This window comes from Callospermophilus lateralis, chromosome 13, assembly GCF_048772815.1.
Source record: "Callospermophilus lateralis isolate mCalLat2 chromosome 13, mCalLat2.hap1, whole genome shotgun sequence".
Lineage (NCBI taxonomy): Eukaryota > Metazoa > Chordata > Mammalia > Rodentia > Sciuridae > Callospermophilus > Callospermophilus lateralis.
The window spans coordinates 92,813,586-92,825,357 of NC_135317.1; the positions used below are offsets into that span (position 1 = coordinate 92,813,586).

At 32.5% G+C, this 11,772-nt stretch overlaps 1 protein-coding gene across 1 annotated transcript; it reads left to right on the forward strand.

Annotated features, from left to right (window-relative positions):
- Nucleotides 1-209: 209 nt before the first annotated feature.
- On the forward strand, nucleotides 210-9,566 carry Pdc (phosducin). The gene is made up of 3 exons (XM_076831927.1): nucleotides 210-276; nucleotides 4,695-4,840; nucleotides 9,039-9,566. The coding sequence occupies exons 1-3, from the start codon at nucleotides 216-218 to the stop codon at nucleotides 9,564-9,566; spliced, it is 735 nt and encodes a 244-aa protein (XP_076688042.1). The 5' UTR covers nucleotides 210-215.
- The last annotated feature ends 2,206 nt before the right edge of the window (nucleotides 9,567-11,772 follow it).

The window sequence follows — 11,772 nt, forward strand, 5'->3', positions numbered from 1 at the left end:
ACATCTTTAGCAACACAAATGTTAGATAATGCCCTATCACTTTAATTACTTGCAGTTGACCTACAGTGGAACCTAGCAGCAGGGACCTATAAATATACATATACATACACACATTTATTTTTATATTTATGTATAAATGCATGTATATTCTGGCATTCATCTGCATTTTTGCTTCTTTGTTTATTCTGTAGATTATATAAAGACCAATCCCTAAAATGGAAGAAGGCAAAAGCCAAAGTTTTGAGGAAGATTTTGAAGGACAGGCCACACATACAGGTAAGTAAAGCTAGAAAGAAAAATAATTATTAAATTAAGATTAAATCTATAAATATCTTACAATCGATCAACAAATATATGAAAAATGTTCAACATCTCTAGCAATTAGAGATATGCAAATAAAAAATACTCTAAGATTTCATCTCACTCCAGTCAGAATGGCAATTATCAAGAATTCAAGCAACAATAGTGCGGGTGAGGATGTGGGGAAAAGGTATACTGATTCATTACTGATGGAATTGCAAAATGGTGCAACCACTTTGGAAAGCAATATGGAGATTCCTTAGAAAACTTGGGAAGGAACCACCATTTGACCCAGCTATCTCACTCCTCAGTCTATACCCAAGGGACTTAAAATCAGCATACTGCAGTGATACAGCAATGTCAATGTTTATAGCGGCTCAATGCATAATAGCTAAACTGTGAAACCAACCCCAATGCTCTTCCATAGATGAATGGATAAAGAAATTGTGTGTGTGTGTGTATACATACATACATATATACAGATATAAACACAATGGAATATTACTCAGCCTTAAAGAAGAATGAAATTATGGCATTTACAAGTAAATGGATGAAGTCAGAGAATATCATGCTAAGCAAAGTAAGCCAATCTCAAAAAACTAAAGGCCAGATGTTTTCTCTGATAAGTGGATGCTGATCCATAATGGGGAGAGGGTGCAAAGGAAGACTGGAGGAACTTTGGATTGGTCAAAGGGGAGGGAAGGGAGGGGAGGAGGTATGGTGTTGAAAGATGGTGGAATGAGATGGACATTATTACCCTATGTACAGAAATGATTGCACAAATTGTGTGAATCTACATCATGTACAACCAGAGAAATGAAAAGTTGTGCTCCATTTGTGTGAAAAATAAAATAAGATTTTAAAAAACTACAAATATCTAATGTTCTTGTCAATAATATTCATCATGGAATTTGAGTAATATCTTTATATGGTAATACAGAAAAATTTAAAAATACTTGAGTCCATAAATTAACTTGAAATGAAATAAAACAGTTTTATTTTAATGTCAAAGAACGATAAAAACACTACTGATAATTTCTTTTTTGTTTGTTTTTAAGAAAAATGTTATTTCAATTAAAATTTAATACACTTATTCATCCAATAACAATGTGCTCTTCTAAGGAATATAAAGAAAGATTGCAGCAACATTGCAGCAGAGAAAACAATGGTCATTGCATTACGAAGTTTCTCTATTTTCCACACTTCTGGGCACTGTCATTAAATTACTGATAATTTCTTTTTTTTTTTTTTTAATAATTTTTAGTTGAACCAATGTGATCCTGCAATCTGTACACGTGGAAAAATAAGATTAAGATTACGTACCCCATTTGAATCAAATGTATGATATGTCAAGATCATTGTAATGTTTTGAGCAACTAATAAAAAAATTTTTAAAAATAGCACAATTAAAAAAATAAATAAATAAAAATTTTTAAGAAGAGGCAATATATATAATATAAGATACCCATATAAATGCATTAGGTGGATTTCAAATGACAAATATTTAAGATCTACTTGGTCTTTAGAAAACACTAATTATGAGTGATTATTTACGCATTCCATCTTTTAATTATCTTTTTTTAAATTTCTTTTAAAGAAAGAATTTTTTTAATATTTATTTTTCAGTTTTTGGTGGACACAACATCTTTATTTTATGTGGTGCTGAGGATCGAACCCAGCGCCCTGTGCATGTCAGGCGAGCACGCTACTGCTTGAGCCACATCCCCAGCCCTTTTTAATTATTTTATTTGTGAGGTCAAATCTTACTGATTCATGGAACAGTAAATTTGCTAAATGTATTCAAAGAATGAAAAACTGCTTTAGTAGAGGGCACTTATAATCTTCACAAGACAATTTAATGCTATTGAGAATTTACTGTCTGTTGATAGAAATTAGCAAAACAAAATCCACCTTGTGATACTTCACTAATAAATGAAGATTATTAAAATGTTGTATACTTTTATTCCTATGTTTAAAATATAGCCTGAAATTATATTCTTCTTCTGGCATCTTTGATAATAAAAAAATAACAGTATTATAAAAAAATAATAATTTTTAGTTGTTGATAGACCTTTATTTATTTTTTAATTTATATACAGGGCTGAGAATCAAACCCAGTGCCTCACACATGCCAAACAAATGTGCTATCACTGAGCCCCAGCCCCAGTGCCAAATTACTGATAATTTCTTGCTGCCCAATTTTCTTGCTACCACACCTCTCAATCCACAATATAACTAACTGATTTTCATTGCTCTACTCTCCTCCAACCTGTCCCCACTAAAGTCTTTTAAATGGTGTATAACTATCTATATGCCACTACAAAGAGCTTAAAAGTTAAATGCCATTAAATTTTAAAAATCAAATTTCTTTTAACTCTATTGAATCTGATTTGACTAGTAGTTTCCTGTATCTTTTTAATATGGATTTAGAACCTTTAAATTTAGCTAAAAGTTTGAATTCACACTAGTACTAGGCAAAATATGTGGCAATTCATTTTTTAAAGGTCATGTAAGCAATGGCTCTCTAAGTACAACATAAAAAAATTGATAAATTCAGAAGAAGAAAAAACAAAGGAAATAACAACTGGAGCAAAAATTTTTAAAAAACTAACAAATTAGGAAAAAAATTTACAAATCAATAGGCAAACAAAAGATTGACTTCTTAATATGTATTAAGACCTCTTACAAATTAATAAGAAAAAGATGATCAACCAAATGGGACAAGGGACAAAAGACTGGATGGGAAGCAAAAACAAACAAACAAACAAACAAAAAAAAAAAAAACACTTATAAATTTAGAACTTTGGTGAGATGCATTTTTTTCACACAACTAGAAAAAGTAAAAAACTTAATAACACTTTTTGGAATAAGACAACTTCATACATTGCTGAGAATAATTTAAGTTGGTACAATCTTTGTAAGGGCAGTCTAGTAAAAGCAAAATCTGAAATGTATAATGTCCTTTGACCAAACAGTTTTACTTCTACAACGATAGATATACCTGAATAGATATAAAAAAAATATGTGCAGAGTTCTTCACACAGCATCATGTCATAGAAAAAACTGTGGAAATAATAATGCATATCACCAAGAAACTGTCCAAGTAAATTATATGTATCTCTAGAATAGAATACCATACCTCCATTAAAAAAAAAAAAAAAGAGTCTTGTTATGTGTGTAGATGAAAGACATCTCCAAGACATATTATGAAGTGAAAACATTAGGTAAGGAAAAGTATGTGTAATACATATAAATTGTGTATATAGTGTGTGCATATAATATCTTACCATTTGTGGCAAACAGGAGAAAAAAGATTCTACACACAAAAACCACACATATAAAATGTTTTGTATCTGCATAAAATGTCTGGAAGATCAAGATTATACAAGAAAATTTTAAAAACATTGATTGCCTGAATATACTTGCATATAGAACATAACATTAAAGGCATAGAAAGATTAAGCTTGGGACTGGTAATGTGGCTCAAGCGGTACCGCGCTCGCCTGACATGCGTGCGGCCTGGGTTCGATCCTCAGCACCACATACAAACAAAGATGTTGTGCCCACCGAAAACTAAAAAAGAATAAATATTAAAAAAAATTCTCTCTCTCTCTTAAAAAGAAAACGTTTTTAAAAAAAGAAAGATTAAGCTTGAGTGAAGGATATTCAGTTTATTTCTTCATGTTTTCAAGAATTTATGACCTTATAAGCACTGATACCCACCCTGCCCCACCCAGTACTGTTACTTTTCAGGGCAATTGAATATCAGAATTCCAGTTGGATCATCCTTGACTTAATTAACTTTTTTTAAATCTGCAGATTCCATCTCTCCTGTATCTGTAGGAGATTCTTAAGACTCTTAGAAGAAATTGGGTGATTATGTAATGACTTTCTCTAAAGCATCTTAGTTTTTCTAATTGAGGTCAGGCCTCCTTCTCACTTGTTGTCTTTAGTCACTCTTGTTATCTATCCTTTCCCCAATAATCACAGACCTGGTTTCCTTTATTAATAGTGTAATACCAATGTTACTTTATTGCTGAAGCTTCTTTCTTATATAATGAAAGTGCTATTTTTTAAAAATTCTCCTTTCTACCATATATTCTAATTTTTAAAAATTTCTATCCCATTCTTTTTGCCAATAGCTCAAAGTGCGTAATTTATATTTTCGTTAGAGCAGATTATTTTACAAAGATTCTTTGCCAATATCCAATTAACAAGATTAATCTGAAAGAACACTTTTACGAGCAAGGCAGTAGGAATTTCTAGTCCAAAGAAAATGTTTTTTTCCTGACGCAGGAGATAACAAGTCTGCTCCCACAGTAATATGTACACAAATTTCAATTATGCAGATAGTCCTTTTCAAAATGCAGAAGGTATTTTTTTTTTTATTCCAGGTCCCAAAGGAGTAATAAATGATTGGAGAAAGTTTAAATTAAGGAGTGAAGAGAGTGAATCTATCCCACCTAGCAAGAAGGAGATTCTCAGGCAAATGTCTTCTCCTCAGAGCAGAAATGACTCAAAAGAAAGATTCAGCAGAAAGGTAAGATAAGTAAAAAATATTTATTAAAGATTTACAATGTGCTAAGTCACTCTAAATAATACTTTAGAACACTATGAAACATATTCATTACAATATTGTTTATACTGGCAAAAATAGAAATGAAGTTAATCTCTATCAAAGCATTCCATACTAACAAATGTATATAGCTATTAAAAGAATAAGTTACAAATACATGAATTGACTTCGGGGAAGTTTCACAATATGAGAAGCTAAGTGCACAGAGTTTTAAATTATATGAATAATTCTATTCTAAAGAAGAAAGAAACACACAATGTAATTTTTTATGTTTTTATTAGTACATTATAGTTATATATAATGTTGAAGTTCATTTTGACATAATCATACATATATGGGATATAATTTGCTCCACTTCAGTACCCGGTACTTCCTCTTTCCTTTCCTTCCTCCCCCTATTCCTCTTCCTTTATTATATTGGTCTTCCTTCTATTTTTTTTACAGTTTTTTTTTTAATTAGTGCTTTATAGAGATACATAAAGGTGAAATTATTGTAGTATATTCATTTATGCACACAGCATAATCTGATCAATTTCATTCTACCATTCCTCCCTTTTCTAGTTGCTCCCCCCCTCCCTCAATCCCCTTTCTTTGTTCCACTGATTTCCCTTCTATTCTCATGGAATCCCCCACTCCTGCTTTTGTTACTTATTTTGGTCTAACTTCGAATTATCAGAGAAAACATTTCCAAGTCAGGCTCATTTCATTTAACATGATGTTCTCCAGTTCCATCCATTTACCAGCAAATGCTGTAATTTCATTCTTCTTTCTGGCTGAATAAAATTCCGTTGTTTATATATACTACATTTTCTTAATCCATTCATCTGTTGATGAACATCTGGGCTGGTTCCATAACTTGGCCACTGTGAATTACACTGCTATAAACATTGATGTGCATGTATCACTATAGTATGTTGATTTTAGTTCTTTAGGATAAATACCAAGAAGTGCGATTGCTGAATCATATGGTGGTTCCATTTCTGATCTTTTGAGGAATTTCCATTTTGCATTTTGCTTTCTTTCCAAAGTGGTTGTACCTTGTTTGTAGTCCCATCAACAAGGCATGAGTCATAAATATGTCCCTTATTTAAAACATCCTATGTTTTTTGTTTGTTTTGTGGTACTGGAGATTAAACCCAGGGCACTCTACCACTGAGCTATATCCCCAGTCCACTTTTAATTTAAATTTTGAGACAGGATCTCACTAAGTTGCTAAGGCTGATCTTGAACTTGTGATCCTCCTGTCTCCCAAGTAGTTTGAATCGTAGGAATGTGCCACTAAGCCCAGATCTGTATGTTTTTAATGCTTATGTAATTATAAGCATATGAGTTTGTGTAGAAAATTACAGAGACATTCACCAAATTGACAATATTGATAATTTGAAAGAATGAGATTGGGGAAAAAGGAGGAGGAAAAATAAATCTCAAAAACAACAAAAAGGGGGTGGGGTTGTGGCTCAGAAGTTGAGTGCTTGCCTAGCACATGTGAGGCCCTGGGTTCAATCCTCAGCACCACATAAAAATAAAAAACTAAAATAAATGTATTGTGTCCAACTACAACTAAAAAATAAATATTAAAACAACAATAACAACAACAAAGCCTATATATTTACACCTCTGCTAAGAAGTTGTATTTTTAAAAGATTTCCCTTATTTAGGTTATATAATGTATATGTTTATGTCATAAAGAAATATATTAAAATGTTAATGGGGATTATCTGAGTATTAAAGTAGTAAAATTTCAGTATTTGTTTTTTAAGCCATGTTTTTATCTTCATAATTGGAATGCATTATTTAAATAACAATGATTGTGAAAAAGAAACCATAAAGTCACTTTCATTTGTGGGGAAAAATCACAATAGTGAATTATTTATCTCTAAACCAGTGCATATGAGTTGTATACTGAGAGTCAACAGACAACTACAGTCAGAAATATGCCTTGGTCTAAGGCTTCTGGCAATGGTGATGATCTTCAAGTCAAATATTTTTGAGGAGTGGGGGCAGAGGATGGTTCTTTATTGAGTCACTATGTTGTGGATGAGACAAATTTTCCCATCTGAATTACTGAAGAATACCTACTCTTGTTTGGAACAGATGTAGAGAGAATACAAGTATGAAAGTATTTTAAAACATAAAAAACTATCCAAATGTGTTATGTAAAAATCTTGTGTTTAGGCTAGGTTTTGGAAATGTACCTTAATGCCTAAATATCTGTACACCTGAATAAGTAAATAGAACAAGTTCTCATATGAATGCTCAAATTCATCTTGAAATCAATATTTGTGTGGTTAGTCTATTAAATTATCAGAACTCCGGTAGCAACTTAAGAATTATGCAAAGTATTCATTAATTTTAGAGCTAAAACAAATCAAATTGAGACAATACTGTTAAGAGAGAAAATGTAATAGGATAAGAAAAAGAAAGAAGACATTAAGAAAACAAATATAAGAGGGAGAAACAAGAGAAAGAAGGAATAAAAGCATAAGATATTTCTCCTTAACTTGAATTTCAGTATATTTGTAGTCACAATGACACTAATAATGCTTATCTCAGAGGTTTGTTGTGTGGATTAAATAATATAATCCACGGAAAATGCCTAAGACATGGTAGATATACCATAAACATTAGTTTTTTGTCATCTTGATTTTCCTACACTTTATTGTTTTCCCAAAGATGGAAATGTGCTTATAAATATACTTTATAAAATTGGCCTTTGGTTTCCAAGGCCAATTTTATACATTACCTGTTTCGGAGGAGTTAATTTCTCTCCTTTAAAAATTGACTGTCATCCCAGAGACTCAGGAGCTGAGACAGGAGGATCCCAAGTTTCAGGCCAGCCTCAGCAATTTAGCAAGGCCCTAAGCAACTTAGAGAAACTCTGTCTCAATAAATAAATAAATAAATAAATAAATAAATAAATAAATAAAATAATAATTAATAAGGTCTGGGGATGTAACTCAGTGGTAAAGCACCCCTCAGTTCAATCCCCAGTACTTAAAAAAAAATTGACAGCAGTTGCTTTTTGAGCAGTTATATGATGATAAGGCAGTAGATGCTGATCCTTCTTGGGTGCTATCCAACTTCCATGACTCGGGGGTTCTCCACATTTATTAGTGTCCCATACAACATTATGTCCTATTGCTCCTTTATACTTTCTTTTGGTTTGGTTTGGTTTGGTAAGGGGTGCTTAACATTCTTCTAAATACATTAATAACAGAGAAGATATCATGAAAGACTATGCAGGTAAGAAAGAAGAAATTTAGGTCTTTTCTCATTTTAGCCTAAACCAATGGATAAGAATAACCTAGAGGGCTTGTTAAAACATGGATGAGCCTCACCCTTACAGGTTCTGATTCAGTAGATCTGGGTGGTGCCCCAAAATGTACATTCCAAGAAGTTCCCAAGTGATGCTGAGGTTGCTGGTCCAGCAGTTGGCATTCTTGTTAAATCTTATGAATTTTAAGTAACTCTAACTCTGTCTTGTTTGAATTCCATTCTACATATTCTAAAAGTCCAGTAAATTATAAGACTTTAACAACTTTTGTGGAGGGAACATATAGGGGCATTTGTTAGAGACACATTTAAGTGTATGTGTATGTGTGTGTTTAGTAGTTTGTTGTTGTTTTGTTTCTTATTTGATAAAAGACCTTGCTGGATTTTTTTTTTCACCCAAAGTGGTGAGTAGTTAAGTGTCATATTTCTGACTGAGACTGTGAGCTTCTTGTGGCTCAACTGCATTCAGCAATAATTATATATGGATTTAAGAATGAAATAATTATTGAACTCTTACTGTGTACCAAACATTATCTTAGATGTTGAAGATACATTAAGACAAATAAAATTCCTTCTCTTGTTGAACATAGTTATAAAAACTGATATTAAATTAATCAAATATATAATATAAGCTTGGTTAGTATTTATTGCTATAATAAACAGTATAAAGAATTAAGAGTAGATCAGGGACCCTTTTAAGTAATCAAGGAAGGTGACCTTTGAACAAATTCTCGAATGAGGTAAAGGCCATATCAGGAGTAGGGAGGAAGTGATCTAGGCAGAGAGAATAGCAAATACAAACTCCGAGAGTGGAGAATGGGTGTGGTATGCCTAAGGAATACACATTTCTGGCTGAATGTTCTCTATCATTTCTTTCATCTGTTCTCAGATGAGCATTCAAGAATATGAACTAATCCATCAAGACAAAGAGGATGAAAATTGCCTACGTAAATACCGAAGACAGTGCATGCAGGATATGCACCAGAAGCTGAGTTTTGGGCCTAGATACGGGTTTGTATATGAGCTGAAAACTGGGGAGCAATTCCTGGAAACAATTGAAAAGGAGCAAAAGATCACCACAATTGTTGTTCACATTTATGAAGATGGCATTAAGGGCTGTGATGCTCTAAACAATAGTTTTACATACCTTGCAGCAGAATATCCTATGGTCAAATTTTGTAAAATAAAAGCTTCTAATACAGGTGCTAGGGACCGCTTTTCCTCAGAGGTACTCCCCACACTACTTGTTTACAAAGGTGGGGAACTCATAAGCAACTTTATTAGTATTGCTGAACAGTTTGCTGAAGAATTTTTTGCTGGGGATGTGGAGTCTTTCCTGAATGAATATGGGTTGCTACCTGAAAGAGAGATACAAGCCTTAGAGCAGACCAACATGGAGGAAGAAGATATGGAATAAAGTTCACTGTGTTAGCTGGGTGTGGTGGTGCACACCTGTAATCCCAGAGGTTTGGGAGGCTGAGGCAGGAGGACTGTGAGTTTGAAGCTAGCCCCATAAACTTAGTGAGGCCCTAAGCAATTTAGCAAGACCCTGTCTCTAAATAAAATATAAAAATGGGCTGGGGATGTGGCTCAGTGGTTAAGCACCCTGGGTTCACTTCTGGGTACCAAAAAAAAAAAAAAAAAAAAGACTCACAGTGTCAATATCTCATATTTATTTTTTATATACTAAACATTGATTTTGGTAGTATCCACATTCCTTTAGAGAACACCAAATATGGTCATGATTATTGTAATTTGCAAAAAAAGATTAAAAATTTCAGTGTTAATATTAATGTGAGTTATTCAAATTGATACAGTGCTTTACAACAAAAACATTGTAGTCCTTAGCAACATTGTTTAGTAAACAAAGAGGCTGTGGATAATATTATGTCATTTTCTAAAACTCTCTTTCAAGTTATGTGTTAGCTTTTTTATTCTTTGTTTTTTCCTCAGTGTTATTTTTATTTGTGCTTTTCAAGTTAATTTTCAAATTAATTACAATTTTCCTTGCATAATAAGAATAAAATTTCACATGGAAATGAATTTTCAGTGTTTACTCTTTCTCAAGTATTACATTATCAAAGTTCTAAATATTTTGTAAAGACAAAAACGTTTTCATTCAATAAAGTATCTTATATTCCAATCAAACCAAAACATAAGAAATTTTGAAATATTGTGCAATATTAATGTTGTGAAAAGAAAAGTTGCATTTGTTAAAATGATACAAGAAATGCTTGCTTATTCTCTGGATGAAAAAAATATATATAGTAGTAATAATAACTTCAGTTATCATCTATTGATAACAAATTATTTTATACATTTTTATCTCTAATTAGTAACCACAAATTTACATGTAGTCTTATCCTTATTTTTAAACAATGAAGCTAAGATTCAGAGAAATAAAGTGGAAGTTCTACTTTTATTTCCCTTGAAAATATTTGATATTTCATCTTCCCACATGAATATATGGAAGCGAAAAACAAGATCTTTTATAATGTTTTAAAATATATTAAAGAGCAAGATAAAAGAAATTTCTAGGTGTCTGAATCAGAGTGGGAAATTAATGGTGAGTAAAGCTGAAGCAATATGGCTTTCTATTGAAGACATGGTGCTTGATAAGTACCCAGAAATGGGCTCCCTGTGAGAGATGTGTTTAAACAGGTTTTCACATTTCTCCCTGGTAGCCCAGTGTTGAAACTATAAATGTGACACAAGTTTTAGTCTCCACACTCTTGTCGACTACTGCATAGTTTCTCTTCTGATACTTTTTGCACCTCTTTCTCCAACTCCACATTTTCCACATTTCATTGATCAAAAAGTTGCTTTCACTTGAGACCTACTTCATCTTTCCATCATCAGAACTAAAATGTGTACTTATATGTAAAGTCTTTCTGCTGACATTATGATGGAAGAAAGGTCCATGCAGCTACCAAACTCACCCCATGCTGTAGATTCTATCCTTCTCATCTACACAGTAATTTTTATCTTGCAATTATTCCCCTCCTTTGCATTCTCCGTTTCTCCCTTTATAGATGTTGTATTACTCATATTGGCTTATAAATTTTAACCTATCTATAATTTAAAATTTCCAACTACCATTCAGTTCTCTGATTTTCTTTACAATTGTGTCTCTCAACAGAGGTATCTAAAGTCGCCACCTTTGTTCTTCATTTTCAATTATTTTTAAACTGTACTCCAATCAGGTCTTTGTCTCAAGCACTTTAATTACAGTTGCAGTTGTACTATCAAACTTAATGGTCAATTCTTACTCCTTATTTTATTCTGTCTCCTGTAAGCATATGTCAAAATTGACTGTCTCTATCCTTATTGAGTCATTTCTGGCTCTGACAACACACTGCTCATTTGCTTACTATCCTACTGATTATTCCATCCAAGTCTTTCACTGACTTCTTCTCTAAATCTTTGCTGTAGGTAATCTCCTCAAACGTGTAATCCCAACCACCATTTAAATTCAATAGTCTCCAAATCACACCTTTGGCTTTACCTCTCTCCTAAGACTTCAAAGTCTTATATCTCACCTAGACAAAGCGGAGAAAGAAGGAAAAGAAGAGGTAAAGAAAAAGAACCTTTGCAATTGTACTAGATATCAGTAATATAGAGAT

Bases quoted from the DNA above. Each gene is read 5' to 3' on its own strand.
- Pdc (XM_076831927.1), top strand. From the start codon at position 216: ATGGAAGAAGGCAAAAGCCAAAGTTTTGAGGAAGATTTTGAAGGACAG. The intron at 277-4,694 runs GTAAGTAAAGCT...TTTTTATTCCAG, and splicing joins AGGACAGGCCACACATACAG to GTCCCAAAGGAGTAATAAAT. The intron at 4,841-9,038 runs GTAAGATAAGTA...ATCTGTTCTCAG, and splicing joins AAGAAAGATTCAGCAGAAAG to ATGAGCATTCAAGAATATGA.